The sequence below is a fragment of the Rattus norvegicus genome, chromosome 2 (genome assembly GCF_036323735.1).
Source record: "Rattus norvegicus strain BN/NHsdMcwi chromosome 2, GRCr8, whole genome shotgun sequence".
Taxonomy (NCBI): Eukaryota; Metazoa; Chordata; class Mammalia; order Rodentia; family Muridae; genus Rattus; species Rattus norvegicus.
In genome coordinates, this window is record NC_086020.1 from 57645045 (window position 1) to 57663398 (window position 18354).

Here is an 18354-nt window from a genome sequence, read left to right on the forward strand (position 1 = left end):
ATCCCATTCTGGTGCTGAGACAGGGATAAATGTTTACAGGAGGCAATTTCCTGACAATTCGAAAAGAAATGAGGATATTTTTTTGAAGCTGAAACCCTTTGACCCAAGGATTCTATGTCTCGGAGTCCATGGAACACCGTCATCGTAGGCATAGATGATAGCTTGCTTGGTAAGGTCTTGCTTTCTAAGCATGAGAGCCTGAATCTTGTCTTCAGAACACATGCCAAAAAGCTGAGAGTGGTGGTGCTTTTCTTGAAAGCACAGTGTATGTGGAGTGGAGAGACACACACACACACACACACACAGAGAGAGAGAGAGAGAGAGAGAGAGATATTTCTGGGGTTCACTGGCCAGTCAGCATAGCCTACTTGGTGAGCTCCAGGCCAGTGAGAGACAGACTCAAAAAGCATGGTACATGCTACTTGATGAAACACACACACACACACACACACACACACACACACACACACACACACACACAATTATGAATAAAGATAAAGAGTTAGCTAAATTGAAAATAATTCAGATCAGAACAAGAGAGTGGACAGCAAAAGAGAGATGTACAACTTAGAGCTACAAGATACCTGAAGATATATTTTTCAGTTTCTGAAAGAAAATCATTGCACTCATTCTAAATTGTCCAACAATAGGTGGCTTGGCACATGCAGAGGGGCTCCTTTTTTATCACAGAAGTAGCACAGTGGTTAAATAATATTTTGTGGCATTAATCAAGAAAGAAGTCAAAGAACTTCGTTGACCATCTCGTTTTTATTTAAGAGTTTAACGCTATAGAGAAGTGGGTAACTGCAATAGTTGCTGGACATTGCCCTTTGGGTGTTAAAATTAGCAAAGATTTCATCCTCTTTCATGCAATAATTTATACATATCCTATAGTGAAGATGTTTCATTTATATGACTTTAAAAACGTAATGCAAATTGTTTTTAAGTTAATGGAACCATAAAATTGAGTATGGGAATGCAATCTTTCTAAACACAAAACTATGGTGCAGCACAAGCCTTCCTGAGTTGTGCCAAGTGCCTTCTACTTACCCAATTCCTGGGTGTATCCTCTTTGTTTCTCTACTAACCGAACATTCTCTTCCACAGATCTTTCAAAAATTCTGAAGTTGTAACGGACCCCTGGCTCAAAAGCGTCTAGAGAAGAGAAGCCAAAGGTTTTTAGGACGATGCAATGACATCATTTGAGCTGAGCAGGAAAGGATGAACGGGGAGCAAGCATCCCCCGGTAGTTTCTCTCTCAAGATCTTTCCACTCTTCCCTCTAGTGTGTCCTTCCTTCTGCTAGGCCTTGGAGCTTTCTGTATTGCAAACATTGTGCTGTCTCCAGTCAGTGGAAAGTGGCATGTGCTCTGGAGCCAGGACCCTCAGCCCGCCTCATCTGTGCTCTCAGGCCCCTGAATCTGCAGGGGTCTCCATCCCTTTCTGGAGCTAGATGATTCCCAAATCAGTCCTTTAGCCTGTATGTCCTACTTAAAGCACTCCCTTGAGCCCCCTTGACCTCTCTAAACCAGCAGGCATTGTCAACTTGTAGATTCACTGCAGGAGGGGAGTGTTCATGCCTAAAAGTTCATTGAGACTGAAAGCTGATTCTGTTTCCATCAACTCTATGCCCTAAATGTCCAAGTTTTTGTTGTTCTCTCCATCTGCAAAAGCTTTCTGCAAGCGGTCCAGATGTCCCTCTAATTTAGAGGAGACATTTATTAAAATCTACACTATGGGACTACATTTACATACTCTGCTACAGTAGATTTTTAAGTCCAAAGGCCATAATCCATCCCCAGAAAGTCTGATCTCCAAGCAACCTCGCTGGACTTGTCACTTCAAAATCACTAGCCTGACACAAAATATCTGTAGGTCAGAACTGAAGTCTGTGTTAGACTTCCTGCAAGAGGGCTAGGCAAGGAGGAGTGCAGATAGCTCTCACCTGAGGTGATGATGGTGCTTGTGATATTGGGACCTACGTTCTTCCACTGCAAATCACAGCGTTGGGTCTGAGAATGTGCACACCAGTCCACAACATAGCCTATCGCGTCTCCAGATACCGGCTCCCAGGAAATATTGAATCCATTCTTTATACCTTTAATTGTTTTTTCATGGACCTCTTCTGTGCAGAAAGAAATAGAATAATACTTCTGATTCAGTTCATTGTGTGTGTGTGTACTTTATTATGTTTAAAATTTCCAAGGAAAGAAGCTAACACTTGCAATGTTTGCTTCTCAAGGGCTTCTGTACCCAAAGCCTTGGCCCCCAGATTGTGGCACTCTTTGGAAGCAGTGACTTCTTTCAGTTGTTGACACTGGGAGACTGAAGTTATATTCCTGGGAACACTATGAAAGAAGATATTGGGACCCTGGCTCTGTCCTCTCTTTGCTTCACAAGCACCATGAGGTAAGTAGCTTTTGCTCTATCATAAGTTACCCTCAATGATATTCACCCCCCACAGCTCCCAAGGCAACAAACTAACCAACCCCACCATGTCAGTGTCTACCACCTTATAATTTGTTCCCCTCCAGTACTTTGTCATAACAATGAGAAGTTGACTAACACAGTCTCTCACAGGAAAGAACCTCTAATTGCTATAGAGGATTGAGTTCCTCACTATCTCTGTTCTTCAAATCATGTTTCAAACCAGCTGCAGCAGCTTGCTAAGTGGTAGGACCCTAAGTTTGGGATGTCTAGTGTACATGGTTCACTTGTAATGTATTTGTAATGATTCACTTTCAAGAGTGCCTCCAACGAGTTTAGATGCAGCTATGAATGAACAGAAAATGCTAGAACCCTGATGAGAAGCTTGCTAAGGACACCTCCCATCACCACCAGTCAAACTAAAAGGGTAGAGTAGCAAATTACTAGCAGACAAGCTTTCCTGATAGGCTGTCAACCTATGTTCTTGATTTCTCACCCCGAGTGGAAAGGGATGGGGGAGACTTGTGTGTTAGGGTGACAAAAGGTATCTTCCATGCTCCATCGATGGCCTTTCCAGGTTCATACTCAGCTTTGTAAAGTCATGAGATGAACCTCCTTGTCCCCATTACTCTGAGCCTCCAGTGCTCTTACGGAGTGAGGTCCACATTCCTGACATCTCTGAACAAGTAAAGAGGAAATGTCCGTTTTGGTGTGAGACAGATTTCTTTCTTTGATGGAGGAAGGGGAGGAAGCTGTGTGGGTCAACTTCAGCTGCGAACCTGCACACTGAAGAAACCACCTCAACAACTTTTACTGTGTGTCTAGTCCTGTGCTCCTGCTGTGTGACAGTTTCAAGGTCCAGAAAGATGAGCAGCATCTTACTTCCGTGCAGTGATTAACTAACTAGTAATTAAGACTTTCAGGTGAAACAGGACGCCCAGAAAAACCTGAAGTGTGGGTCTTAGTGAACATTTATGGAAATGGGTGAAGCTCTTCAGTGTCAAGGTTCACTGTTGCCTCAAGTTATGGCTTTATTTGTCTGTCACTATTTAGAAATATCATCAAAGTTTCCCTCAAGAACGGAAGCCAAATGGGCTAACGCTGACTTACCATGTCCAGAATGACTAGAAAGGACCACCAAGGACTCAGGAGATGCCCCCGCGCTGTTGTTGGCTGAGATGTGAATCTTGTAGGGATGCAGGTCCAGGCTCAGGTTTGTGCCAAGGGCTGGCGCCCGAACAGAGTACTGTTCTGACTCCGTTGGATTGGCTTCATTTTCTACAACTATATTATAGGATATGATTTTGCCATTGGCCTGTGATTTTAATAGTGGCTGAAAAAGATGATAATCCTTTCAAAATGGGCTTTACTCTAAAATTACTTTTTTTATTTCTTCCATCCCTTAGCTGCCCAATCCACATATACATAAGACCATATATACCCACTCATATATATGCACACACCTATGTGCACATACACATATACTACATTCACACATGAACACATATATACATATTAGAATAAATATGTCTCTCTGTGTACACATTTGTACACACACAGCAGCACATTCATCAAATTAAATAGAGAAATCATCTCAACAGCAAGCTTAGAGTCAGGGATATCGATCTAACTGAAGAGAACAGAGACAAAAATCATTTAGAGACTATATGAAAGACTTATAGTATATCTAGAGAGCAGGGACTGAGTCAAAAGTCAAGAGGAATATGGACTCCTTAGCTCTGGGGGAAATAAGATTTGGGAGGCACCTGGAAGAAGACACAAGAGTGGAACTAGCACCCAGAAGTTTGTAGAAGAAGAGTCTGTGTCCTGGCCTCCCTTTACCTAGTCTTCTCTCACCCTGACCTCTGCCCCTTAGTTCATATTCCCTCTTCTAGAAGATGCTCGTGGTTACAGAGAAGTCCTGACTCTCACAGTCCCAGGTCAGCATCCATCAGAGCTTCCTGAGGTCTGCTCTTCTGGGAGCAGGCTATGTCTTGCTCTGTGGACCCCTGTATCCCAAATTAAGCTGTAGCTGTCCTTTCAAGGAGTGGACAGAACTCAGACATCCTAGCAGAGCCACACATGTATATGCAGAGACCCAGAAGACCATGCCAAACCCAAGGGGAGAAGAAAAGCTGGGTGAGGCTGCGACAATGGGCCAACAATCGCCTATTGACTACCATGCTTTGGTGTGAGACACTGAGGAATCTCAGAGCCCTGAATACAGAGCTGGCCTTTCAGGTTGTCACGAAGTGGATTGGGCCAGGCAGCCGGAAAAGGTTGATCTTCTATTATAAAGTAATAGCTTGATTCGAAACTTTTGTATTTGCATATCCATAATTCAGAAGCAGATAATGTGACTCTAGACAGAGCTCTTTGTCTTGAGCCTTGCAAAGGTTGCAGTGGACCTAAGTAGAACACTCAGAAAAGATTCTAACAATCACAATCAACCATCAGCCATCAGTTGGGCTCAGGGACGTTGTAGCCCAAACACTGGGACTGGGTATGGAGTGGGTCTTTTTCCCTGATAATCAGCCCTGTGAGGCTGACACCATGGTTTCTCCCAGCTGAGGAGGGCACTGCTGTCCAGAAGCCGCAAGTCTTACCTTCCAGAATAAAGTCACAACATGTCTTCCATTCTCTGTCCGCACGTCTCTCCACACATCAAGAGCTTCTGAGGGGGCTGAAATGAACCAAAGACAAGTCCCAAGGTCATTTTGTCTGCAAAGAAGGTCATACATTCCATGTTCTTCTAAGCCAGTGGTTCCAACCTTTCCTAATGCTTCAACCCTTTAATACAGCTCATGTCATGGTGACCGCCCCCCCCCCCAGCTATAAAATTATTTTGTTGTTACTTCATATTGTAGTTTTGCCACTGCTATGAATCACAATGTAAATATCTGATGTGCGACCCCTGCAAGGGTCATGACCCACAGGTTGAGAACTGCTGTTCCAAGCCATGGTTGTTCCTGTCCTCCCAGGGGCTTGTAGGCCAAGCTGTCTCTTTCTGTGACGTCTAGCCATGGGTCCACAGCCACACTGTTTACTCAGCACTCGCAGCGTGGGTTTTAAATGCTTTCACTGTCTATATTTATTGGTCATGATACATTACATTAAGAACATGTTCATAGAAGTTTACAGTAGGTGCTTTCAAAACAAAGTTAATCTGTCCCGAACACAATACCAAACTTGAAACCCACCAATCAGCCCTAGAGCCTCTGGAGGTCACTAATAATAATTTTTTTTTTTTGGTCAGAACAATTGTCAGAGGATATAGGTCAGTTTCCCAACAATCGTCATGTACAAAGCTAAGAGAGACACACTAACCTAGGCCTTTGGGCCAGCAAGCCCAGGGACCCTGCCTGGCATTCATGATTTTTCTCTGCTGATTCCTCACTGGAGTGCAACCTGGAAAGACTTCCCTATCCCTTCGGCTTCCTGATCCTGTCAGCTGTCTCCTATTGGCACTCAGAGAGCTGGCTGACTGGTCCCCAAATGATGGCACTACAACTGCTTCCAAGAGTCCAAGAGGAACTGCTGCTGGCTTTGGCTCGTCTGACTTTGAAACCCTAGCTTCTGGCTCTGGGCCTGCGTCTTTGGACGAGCTCCAGGAACACCGTCCAAAGAGTGAAAAGTGAAATGAAAGCCCAGAAAGCAACCTGCTGACATGTCCCAGTCTTTTCTCTCTACCTTTGCTCATTTATGTGAACTGAGAGTTGATTATACTGTATCTGAACTTACTCCATTGATATATTACAAAGGGGAATCACTCTCTTCCCTGTCTACTGTCTGTCAATTTCTATCAATCATCTACCTTTCTATATCTGTCTGTCTGTCTGTCTGTCTGTCTGTCATCTATCTCTATGATCTCGTATGTATCTAATCTACCTTTAATCTGTCATCTATCAATCTTATCATTGATCTGTATTTTTTTTCAGTGTTTAGAGTTGAATCCAGGTCCTTGAACCCCTAGCCAGCTGGACCACTCTATTAAGCCAAGACTACTCTGGGTAACTCCCTATAAAGTTGTTTGGGGGCAGATCTAATGTATATAAAACAGTAGGTGAAATTTAGAAAAGGATACTTGGGAACCATGCCTGTTGTAGCTATTTTATAGACGTTTCCTCCTTTGCTTTTCTGCAGTGTACGCATCCTTATTTACCCCATTCTCTCAACAAGGAAAATAAGGCTCAGAGAGACTGAGACGATTGCTCAAAACATGCAGAAGGGAGAATGAAGCCACCGAAACTCATGATTGACAGCTTCCCAGCTATGACATTATTCAGGAAACCGATGGTCACTTTCAGGCCTAATGCTCATAAGCATGTCTCTGTGATGGAGAAATAATAATATTAATGTGTTTCCTTTTAAACTTCTAAAAAGGGTGGATGCAAATGCTGCTAAGATGAGTATGTAGTTTCCGGTTTGCAGTTCACTTTGCTTCATACTTGTGTAATACTGTGTATTCTGCATAGAACCAAATTTTCCATTGTGTTCTTTTATGGCCATACTTTGACAGGAATGCGAGAACAATCATCAAAAGGGAAGGTACGGGCTTCCTTGGCTAAGGTGAGGGGTGGCTGCTGAGAGCGCAGACTGTGTCCCTTTAGCTCATGGAGAGTCACAGGTGTGGCTTCTCGCTGCAGCAAGGCCCTATGGATGCAACTCACACTCACACGTATTCTCAAAAACTCTATGCTTGGCCGTAAATCCGACCTCAGCTGAGCCGGGAAGTAAAACTCCAGCTTCTTTCGTTGGTCTTCAACCTTTGCATGGGCATTCTTCTTCAAAACTGTCTATTTGTAACATGGACATGTTACATCAACGAGCATGCATGTATAATATTTAACAAAATGAAGCTGTTCCACTTTTTTCCTACCTTCTGTTCTGGTTTGGTTTTGAGAGGACAGTAATGTGATATGAGGTGAAGGGCCATGAGGGGGCAGTGCACAAAAGTCGATCTCTGTGTTAGAAAACTATGGTCAACTGCTTCAATAACCAGCTCGTTGTTCCCTCTAATTCCTGATATCAAAAGTGCAATGATACAAACGAGAGAGAGAGAGAGACAGAGACAGAGACACAGAGAGAAAGGGAGGGAGAGACAGAGGGAGAGAGAGAGAGGAAGAGAGATAGAAAGAAAGAGAGAGATAGAAACAGAGAGACAGAGAGACAGAGACAGAGACACAGAGAGAAAGGGAGGGAGAGACAGAGAGACAGAGAGAGAGAGAAAGAGAGAGAGAGGAAGAGAGATAGAAAGAGAGATAGAAACAGAGAGACAGAGAGACAGAGAGAGACAGAGGAAGAATGCAGAGCCTCACTGCAGCCCTGGAGGGCCAGAGCCAGGCTGCTACAAGCGAGCCCCAGTGCAGTCCCAGTCTTTGCCTCTCTGCCTTAGTGGTCTCCTATGTAAGTGGGGAATAGGAACAGTTGCTGCATTCATGACAAGGAACACAGAGCATTGGAAAGCATCGGAGATGAGCTTCAATTGCTTTATCGTGTGTCTGCTGTTCACCATCCGAGCAAACGCAGCGAGTCCCTTCAACACTTGGGCACAAGTTGCCTCATCTAGGAAATAGATAGTAGGCATGATTTTATCTTGAACTGGAAAGGTTTGAGAGTTGGGCCATCTCACCGTGTGACACCCATCTAAGTCCTGGGACATAATTTGGAAAACAGTCATGTATTCACAGGACTGAAGGAAATCTACAAAGACAATTGGAGAGGACCCTGGTGGACCAGCACTGAGAAGAACCACTTACTAATCAAGGTGACTGTCCCAAAGACTATGACATCCCCAAGGACAGTCTGCTCCTGTGTGGAATGAGGCCAGTGCTTCCCAAGGCACTGACGTATCTTTGGTCCTCAGTCACCAGTTAAAGATCCACACCTACATCCAAAGCCAACCCAGCAATAGCGAAGAAACTACTTGAGAGAACATACAGAAGTAACACTGTCATCAAAGGCCTTTGCTCACTAGCCATGCCATCCAGCTTTAAAGTATGACATCCGCTTTGTTTTAACACTTTCCTCTCAGAATTTGGCACAAATGAAATCTCTGAAGGAACTCAGCCCGTAGCCTGTGGCTTAGACCTGTGAGATCAATACCAGGGAGTCCACATACCAGCCTCGGGTGTTCTGAACTTTTTTTGCATCCAGTCACTCCATTTCCAGAAGTGGTGGGCACTCGCACAGCGCACACAAGCCTTGTACTCTGTGTCTGGCTCCAGATCACTGAAGAGGTAGTTGGCGCTCGTGTGGACAGAAACGTTGTGCTCCTGGGTCAAGAAAGTGAAGACAAAAATGAAGACTACACTTGCATTTGTGTTGCAAGGCCAAATCAGAATACTGCAGTCTCCGGTTTGGATGAAGACTAGGTCTTTCAAGAGAATTTTTTTCCCTTAGGTTTTGTTTGTTTGCTTGCTTTTTTCATGCCAAATATTTAGATCAATTGCAGGGCCCCCTTTCAACGCATCATCCATACTACGAACCAATGCTGAAGTAAGGGCCCGACTGATTGATTTATCTTATTGTGGGGTTGGTTTTGTTTTTTGTTTTTTGTGTTTTTTTTTTGTTTTTGGTTGTTGTTTTGTTGTTGTTGTTGTTGTTGTTTTGTTTTGTTTGGGGCAAAGTTTTTCAATGTAGCCCTGGCTGGCTTGTGCATCAGGCTGACCTCTAACTTGTAGGAATCCTCCTGCCTGTGCCTCTCCAATTTCAGGTGTGCACCAGAATGCTTGGTTTGAAATAGGCATTTTTTTCTTGTTAGTATTTTGGTTGGTTTTGCAGATAGAGTCAAATTATGTATCTAAAGATCTCTTTAAACTTGTGATCTCCTAAGTAAGCCCCCTGGGCGGTAGGATTATGAGTGTGTGCCACCCGAGCTGATAAAAAGCTCGGTCTGCCATTTCTCTGCTTAGGTACATCAAAGATTTTCAAACGTAGGAGATGAACAGATGTTCTTACATGTATCACTTCTCCTTCACACTGGAGTTCAACCTGACACAAAAGTGTGTAGTCTCCACGGGAGGGAACCTTCCAAGTCATGTGGGCTTTTGTAGCACCTACAGTTTTAAGAGTGACATCATGGGGAGCCTTTGGATGAACTGTCAATAAAAGAAAGAGGAACAAAAGGAGACGTCAAGCAGCTCAGGTAACAGGTAATTCATCTCACCATTTCTTTATTCACCAATGCTTTTTGCTTATGTTTAGGAAAATGCGGACAATGTGACTTGTTGACAATATATATTGTGTCAAGTACATGATCTCTTTCACTCACTAATTGCCTTATGTATTAATACTAAGTATATTAATCACTGAAATAAAACACAGACTCTTAAAATTAAATATAATCAGTCAGCTTGTGGAGGAGGGTCAAACTTTGAAGAAGGCAGTCAATAGAGAAAGGTTATAATACAACCTAAATCTAACTAAAAGAATAATCACAACAAGGAAATAACCCTAAACAATCCAATATCTAAAACATTCAATAATAATGTCACCAATTGTCAAGGGAAAAGATCATTAACAAATGCCAGCCTCCAAATGACCCAGGTGACAGAACTGCCACACGAGAGTTTAAAATAGGTCCATGAGCCAAAACCACACAGTTGAAATGGATCTAAGGAAACTAATAAAAGGCAAAAAGAAAGGAGGACTAATGCAGAGGTGAGTTACATAAGAAGAGGGATGCTGAGGTATGGCAGAGGAGGGGAGGAGGCATTCATATTAAGGATGTTTGAAAAGTCATAGAGAAAACAAGTATTTTAGAAGCATCATATACGTAATTTTGATTTAATAGAGTACACTACACATGGGACTATGTTTATCCCAGGCACCATACATTGGCAAATAAAAAACTCAGCACATTCCCTTAAATTGTTGATCATAGGCATCCCAGAGACTCTTAAAATAGTCCAAGTTACTCCCAGTACTCTTGGCTGCCCACTAGAACTTGATGGTAAGACATTATTGCTGAAGCTGCAACACACATTAGTCACAGGACATGGAGAAATCAAGTCAGTAGTGACCAGAGGGCTTCCTGCTGCTAGGTGTCTTTCTGGAAGGGGCTATACAGACTGTTGTGGGAGGACAGGAAATCCAACAACAATCTAACCAACTGTGAGCCTGGTGAAGTGTAATAATGACCAGTGAGGTAAAGATGCTTTGAGGTACAATAGTGGGATGAATGCTATAGGGGTAACCAGCACCTTTATGCTTGGATTCATGGCCCACCACAGAGAAACACATGTGTGGTACCACAAGTTTGGCCAAGAACAGTTCTGTGTTATGAACACAGCACCAAACTGCACTCTAAATGTCCACCTCTCTCCCTGTGGAGTGGTGTGCAAAATGAAGGGTAAACCAAAAAATAACAGAAGAAAGGGGAGAAAAAAAGAACCAATAGACAATTTTAGAACCGGAAAGTACAGTATGGGAGATGAGAGTCAGCTGGGAAAGATGGAGGATGGCTATGGGCTCTAAACATCAGTTTCGGATAGTAGAGAACACAACACATTTCTTAGTTGCCCAAAGAAAAAACCCAATAAATTAGAAAGCCGATGACCTCAAGCAGTTAAAGGACAAAGAGTGGCCCTTGGTACTCATCTGCTTACCTGCTTCTAGGTTAGGCTCTTTTGTTTTTGGCTGCATTCTAGACAGAGGAATGTGGATCAGATACTATTACCTGTCTGAGCAATGTTCCTGTCACAGATGAAACTTTGAACCACACAGTGCCTATGTCCATTCAGGCCTGTCATCTGAGTTATAGATTACTAAAGGAACGCTCTCCTGCTGAGGGGGTGGAGAACAGGACATGGCCTCATTTATATGGGACTTAACATAGATTTTAAAAAAATGTTTCAAATAACCCTGTCACCTTGTGATATCCAAGCTGACTATTCCTAAAGCTCTTCTGAGCATGAAAACAAGCAGCAGAATTCTTATATCATGCCAAATGCCATGCCAAATGCCAAAAGAATATTCCAGAAAGAAAAATGGTAGGTTGGCCTGACTAACTCAGAAACAGGTAGGAGGTAAGGAATGAGTGAGTTTCTCTCCAAACAGCACACACACAACCGCCATGTCATTTTGGTTCTTTACATCAAGGAGATGAATAGCATCTCTGTCTTTAAATGGAGCTTCCTGTAACAGGATGCCTTGCAAGTCATTCAGTAAGTCATGGTCCAACCCTCACACCCTCACCCTCAGAACCTTTAGGGTCTGCTAGCCTAATGCCATCATAAATGTTCAGGACCTCCAAGTGTGCTTGACTCCAGAGTAGACAACAGAAAACTGCCGCCAGGTGTATCTAACTCTCAGATTTGGAGCATAGGCATTGACCTCCACCTCCGGTCCCAACTATTTCTTCTTTGTTTCATTCCAGGGTTTCATTACATTACAAAGGATCGGTTCAAACTCATAATTGGCCTTGGCTTCCCAAGTTGTTGGGACTTGCTGACACTGGGGTCCCTTGCTTGTTGTTAAGCACCACTCTCAGACCAGGCATCAGATAGTCAGAGCTTTGCATGTGCCACCATGGCATGAACTACCAGCTCTTACTTGGTTAAATACAAATTCTACCAGTGAAATGGAACAGAGTTAACAGAGCTTAATTATTCAATGAAGTTGTGCATTTAAGACCAATTACCAATGAACCCCATGGGGTTCATGCGGACCAATTACCCCATGGAAGGGTCAAGACACCTATAAGTGATGCTTAAGCTCTTACCAGGTGTATGTGGAGAATTAAAAACCTACTGGCAAGGTTTTACTGACAGCCTTGTCAAACCAAAACCAGAATGAGCTGTGGTGGCTGCCGTCTGACCAGTAGATGGCAACCTTTCGACTAAAATTGGGCATGGGTGGGGTTGGGGGGATTTAGCTCAGTGGTAGAGCGCTTGCCTAGCAAGCGCAAAGCCCTGGGTTCGGTCCCTAGCTCTGAAAAAAAGAAAAAGAAAAAGAAAAAAAAAATTGGGCAGTTCAATCTGGCCTTAGGCCAAACTGCATGCTGTGGTGTCAGTCACACTTCTGTCCCTGCCATTCTCTCTACCTCCACTCCCCACATAGGGATAGAGGTAGGAAGTGGGGCTAAGGCTTGAACCAAGCGTGATGGGCTGCTTGTAATAGAGTGGTTAATTACAGTCTCACCATGGAGAAACCATGACAACCCAGAAAGGAACGATTGAATAGCATGACCCAGCACATCATAAAAGAGAAAACGGATGTGTTTCCAATATAAGACGAGATATTTAAACCCGTAACCATCAAGAAATGCCATCTTATGCTCAATTCAGTTGGCGAAAATAAAAAGTGATCCTTCGACCTTAGGGAGAGTAAGTAAGCCCACAGAGTGAGCATGTAACTGGGAAATTACCTCGGAATATGATTTGAGAGGTAAGCATTGAGGAAGACTATGTCTTGACCAACCCCATTCTTAGATACATATAAAAGGTGGGTATGAGTACAGGCACACGTAAAATCCCAGTATTAATCAAAACTCTACATCAAGGAAAACGTGACACAAGTTTCGAGCCATTGAAAGAACAAAATGAACGAACAAAATCGTGTACGCTCACAGGAAGTACTATGTAGTAGTACAAAGAAGAGATTACAGCAATGTTCCCAGGGCAAACACACCATGCCAACTTAATTTTATATAAAAATTACTAGATTACTATAGATGCCTTGATATACAATAAGGCCTGAACTTTCCAGATCCTTAGAACGAATAGGAAATGAGAATACAAATCCATATTCCTACATACAGCTGAAAGCAGTAGGCGATCTGGGTAGAAGAGTAGAGAGAGAGGTTCTGGGGTAGGCCATGCCATAGGTACATGTCTCATTGCCAGTTTTAAAGTTTGTTAGAGAGCTCACTGATACTTGAGATGTGATCAAAACAAGTGCTTCAGAATGTACACATCCATGAGGGTAAGAGTGAGCAGATAGAAGAACAAAGACCAGCTTCACTCGGGGTGTGGACTAGGCCAGTATCTACAGCACATTCACTGGGTTGCATTGTATATAATGGTATGCTAGTGGCCATCATGGGCTGTGGCATTGCTGTCTCACCTCTGTGGGTCAGGTTAAAACTGATGCTGACACTTCTTTTCCTTAGGTTGTTTTCAGCTGTGAGAGTGAAGTTATATGTTTCCTGTGAGTCTTCAGTGATTTGCCAGGTATGCGAGTTTCTGTGGTTAGAAACCTCACGTCTCCCAGAGAACCTTAAAAAACGGAAAGAAAAAAAACAAGACAGCAAAGACAGGGTTTAAATACTTCCATCAAAGCAGATGTATCCTGATTCCTTGGGACATTAAAAACCATAAATTCATTGATCTGTCACCGATGGATACCAACAATGAAACTGTCTCAATGAGTTTCTGTATATGATGACATTTCCTTATGGGTGGTAAAGACATCAATTAATCTAGTTGTACATTCTTAAATCTTTAGAAAAGTTGGGAAAAGTCATATCAACAGATAAAACTATTTTAATATAAATATACACAATCTATTATTCTCATTTTTATTGTACATGTTCTTTCAGAGCACATCAGGTAAAAGGTTCTATCCTCCAGTAGAAAAGATTTTCTCGTGATCCCGTGTACATTTAGAAGGTGGTTCTAAAACATTTTCTGAAATGTCTACGTATAGCTCTCCTTCTACTCCATGACTTTTTTATGAGGAGAGTTGAAGACTTTCTAAAGACACACTAATATAGGCTTAACTCTAAAGGGTAGGAGGAAAAGATGTATCCAGAAGAAAGGAAGACACACCCAAGAGTACGTGTATCTTCTCTAAGGGTGTGTGCTTCTCTAAGAGAGAGTCGCTTGTCATGTGACCATTGAACAAGGAAAATCCTGTAGATGATGTAACCAGAGCAGACTCACGATTCATATAAAGTGTAGTGTTGGGAACGTTGTTTATGCCAACTCAAAGTCGTGTCTATCCCAGGTTCCCACAAACAGTTCAAAGTCTTAAAGTCTCGGGTTTCACAGGAAAAATTCTTAGGTTCCTCAAGCACTTCTGTCCGTACAAAGGAAAAGATGAGAGATCTAATTAACCCCTTTCATTGAAAAACAAGTCAAAAGGAAAGTTCTGCCTGGAGTCTGAAATCACAGTCCCCCAAACAACGAAGGGATCAAAAGATGGAAGTCATGAGATCAGTAGCCCCAGAGAGGTTCTTTAGGGGCTTCTCCGTGTTAATCTCTCCTCACTCTTGGAGATCTTGGGGATAAATAGTCTATATTGTGCATGAGGTTGACACCGTGTCTATCTGAAAGAGGGTTGGTGTCCCATGTTGGCTCTGGGGCTTCCATTAAAGCCCAGGTATGTCAGCGAGACTGAACTGGTTCACTTCTACAGCAGGGAGCAGAGAGTCCTGGGAAGAGTGAAGCTCCTCAAAAAGGTAGCGTTCCCAGAGCCTAGAGTAGAGGTGGTAGAAGCATCTGGGGCTGGAATTCCCTCCTACAGCAAGAGTGAGACACGTCTCAGATATGTCCTATGGTCTAGGTATCTGATGGAAACTTGAAAGCACACACTGAAGACCACGTAGCAAGGCATATTGTGACCTACAGAAAAGTCAGCATGCCCTCACTTCCACAGGCCACTCAGTTAAGAGCACTATTGGCCAAGCTGGTAAACTAATACACTGCATCTACAAGTCTCTCATGTTCATGAATTCTCTAAATCATTACTGTGGCCACTTACAGAAATGACCAAGAGGATAGGCCAAGCTAGGACATAAGGTCATCATAGCTTTGGACACTGTGCACCCTCTTTCTGTAGTTGGCTGGCTGACAGCAGCCTCCTTCTCTCCATGATTTGGAGAGGATTCCAGGTCAGTTGAGTGGAGGCAAAGAAGAATATTTTTCAGTGGTTCAGGTCATAAACTGAAACCTCTTTCTTTAATACTGTAAGTTCTCTGAATAAAACTGATACCAAAGGTCTTGGATAAATAGGATATCCTGGGAGTATTGCTGCTGCGTATTATTTTCAGAACCTTCTTTCAGAAAACTTGTGAAGTCAAAGAAAACTAAAACCAAGTTGGAAAATGTTTCTTTGCCTTCTGGTAAATAAGAGGGAAGGAGACCTAACATTCTAATGCAGTGGTTCTCAACCTGTGGGGTCATGACACCCACAGGGGTCGCATATTAGATATCCTGCATATCAGATATTTACATTATGGTTTATGGTTTTGACAGTAGAAAATTACAGTTGTGAAGAAGCATCGATAATAATTTCATGGTTGGGGGTCACTAGAGCATGAGGGATGGTATTAAATAGTCACAGCATTAGGAAGGTCGAGAGCCACTACTCTAATACTTACTTGAGACAAAGAGAACAGTACCAAATGTATTTTTAGTACCATTCATGGCTTTACAATTGATGTTTGTCCCTGCGTTGTTAAGGAACACTACATTATTCAATTTTATTAGTGACAGGTGTGAATCAAGTTGCTCTCCACGGATTGGCTCTTCTTGCAACTTACAGGATACATTATATAGATTCTGCCCAATCATCAAACAGATGGTGACATTGGAACCTTCTTCCAACAGTCTGTCTTCAGGAAATATTAATAATGTATCAGGTGGAACTGAAACTTGTGCTGCAAGACAGAAGGGCCTTGGTTAGAATATTACTCAGGTTTCAAGACACATCCCTTCCCCCTCCCTGTAGATAATGTGGTTTTATTCTACCTTCTGGGAAAAACAGCAGCCTAAACTTCCATGTGATTCCTGGACCTTTCGGTAGGAGGAAACCAACTTCTCCACTGAGGTACCTTTTTTTTTTCTTTTCTTTTCTTTTTTCCGGAGCTGGGGACCGAACCCAGGGCCTTGCGCTTCCTAGGTAAGCGCTCTACCACTGAGCTAAATCCCCAACCCCCTGAGGTACCTTTTGTCATACAGTCCCAGCTAAAACAGCATCACTATCATCACTTCTGGTCACTGTGATGTTGCTGTTGTTTGTAGCTGCTCTCTGTGGGGCTCCCACCATGCAGGAAACCTTCATGAAGTGTTTGGGTTCCTTATCTCAAGTCATCCTCAAGACCTCTCACCAGCGAGATAGGCAGGGACTCGGAGCTAAGTTTGCTTAACTTGTCAGTAGTACAAAAGCCTGTTCGGTTCTCCTGGGTCTCTGTGAGTGTCAATTTGAGGCTCAGAACCCCTGGGAGATCCTCTATTGTCAATGTCAGTGTCTGGGAGACCTATGCGTGGTCATATAGATTAGGTTAATCAAGATGGGAAGACTTTGTCACTGTGGTCGGCACCAGTCCCTGACTGGGATCCTGGACTGTAGGAAATGGAGGATGCGAGCGGAGCACTGGCATTTCTGTTTCCTCATGCTGGGTGAGATGTGATCAGCTGTTGCAAGCCCAAACCCGACCTGACTGTCCCTGCCATCATGAACTGTGTGCCTGAAATAAGAGCCAAAACGAACTCTCCCTTAAATCACTCAAACATGACGAAAACTGCCCAGCTCCAAAACCCTGTCTCTCCCCACCCACTCCACTGCATCACATCCTTCCCGTTTCCCAGAGATGCTACTCACCCAACTCCCATCTCCTGCTCCAGTCTTTCCTTCTGTATGACCTTTGACATATCAAAGTCCTAAGGAATCTCCCTCTCAGAGGAACTTCCTCATTCTTGCCACCTTCTCTAGTGTCTCCCTCTAGGTGGCCTTCTGGAAGAATCTTCCCCTCCCACCCCCCACTCAGGCTTCACCACCTCACCTCTCTCTTGAGCCTGATGTAGCAGGCCCCTAGGTATTGTTATCACTGACCTCAGCCAAGCCGAGTGGAGTGCATAGCTCTTCTGAAGGTTGTTGAGATCTCTAAATGATTCTACTGAACACTCACAGTGGAGAAACCGCCCTGTGAGACTCAGGATTGATTCCCATTTGTACTTGCATAAATTTTACAGTTACAGCTCTGAGAAGTCTAGTCAATTTTACCAAAGTTGTTTATGGAGTGCTTATTTCTTTCTCCCACTGTCGTTTGAGTGTTCAGAGATGGAATCTCACTATTCATTCTTGGCCAGCCTTGAATTCTCTATATAATCCATCCAAGATGACCTTGAATTTATCTTACTCCCTGACTCAGACCTCCTGAGCACTGATGTCATGTGCCAACATTCTTGGGTTCCTTACTATCTTTCTGCATTTATATTTTCTTTCTGCATATTTCAGCAGTAGATATGGTTGTGAACTGCATAACCTATGTATGTTCTTTACTTTCCCTGGACATCATTTTATGTATCTATGAAGTGAGGGTAAAAATAAAGCCTATTTTTCAGTGTCAGTGTGATAGCTAGACCAATGTCTAGTGTTTAGAACTGTAGAATGTAATTTTATTATAATCAATGTATGCACTAAACTAGTCCTGGGTTAATAGGTTGCCACCTATTTGCATCAGTGCTTGGCAAAGGAATGATTATATTGGTAGAATTTCATGTAACACAATGAAGAATAGAAATGCTATTGCTATAGGTCTGGCCTGTAGCCAAATGGAACATGTGAAGCTATAGTAAAGTCCACAACAGTGTTCAATGATCAAAATTAAGGGACAATTAAAGTTATTTGTCCACAATTCTCTCACTATAATGAAAAGCTGCTTTATTCTCCCCACATTACTCCCTGTTTCTAAAGTGAGGATTCTCCAATAGCTATAGCCCATGAGCTAAGGCAAGCCTGCCATTTGTTTTTATAAATAAAGTTTTATTGACACAGGGCTGCCCTCATTTGTTTATATGTTGTCTAAGCCTGCTTTCTGAAGACCAAATTGCTACAATCATAAAAGTGTATGTATGTATGTATGTATGTATGTATGTATGTATGTATGTATATATATACACACACATATATATATATATATATCACATGTGCTGCTTTAAGGAAAACACATATAACTTTAAGGTAAACATGTTTTGCATAT

At 42.9% G+C, this 18354-nt stretch overlaps 1 protein-coding gene across 10 annotated transcripts in view; it reads right to left on the reverse strand.

The window, feature by feature from the left end:
* Osmr (oncostatin M receptor) overlaps positions 1–18354 on the reverse strand; it is a 54286-nt gene that overhangs the window by 10528 nt on the left and 25404 nt on the right. For 9 of the 10 annotated variants that reach the window (NM_001005384.2, XM_039102190.2, XM_039102197.2 and 6 more), the window contains 9 exons: positions 15751–16029; positions 14312–14447; positions 13494–13645; positions 9387–9526; positions 8548–8701; positions 5033–5109; positions 3537–3759; positions 1945–2124; positions 1051–1155 (listed from right to left, as the gene is read on the reverse strand). In NM_001005384.2, coding sequence (NP_001005384.2) covers positions 1051–1155; positions 1945–2124; positions 3537–3759; positions 5033–5109; positions 8548–8701; positions 9387–9526; positions 13494–13645; positions 14312–14447; positions 15751–16029 — 1446 coding nt within the window. The remainder of the gene's footprint in view (positions 1–1050; positions 1156–1944; positions 2125–3536; positions 3760–5032; positions 5110–8547; positions 8702–9386; positions 9527–13493; positions 13646–14311; positions 14448–15750; positions 16030–18354) is intronic. The other variant, XM_039102195.2, reaches the window with a different exon arrangement.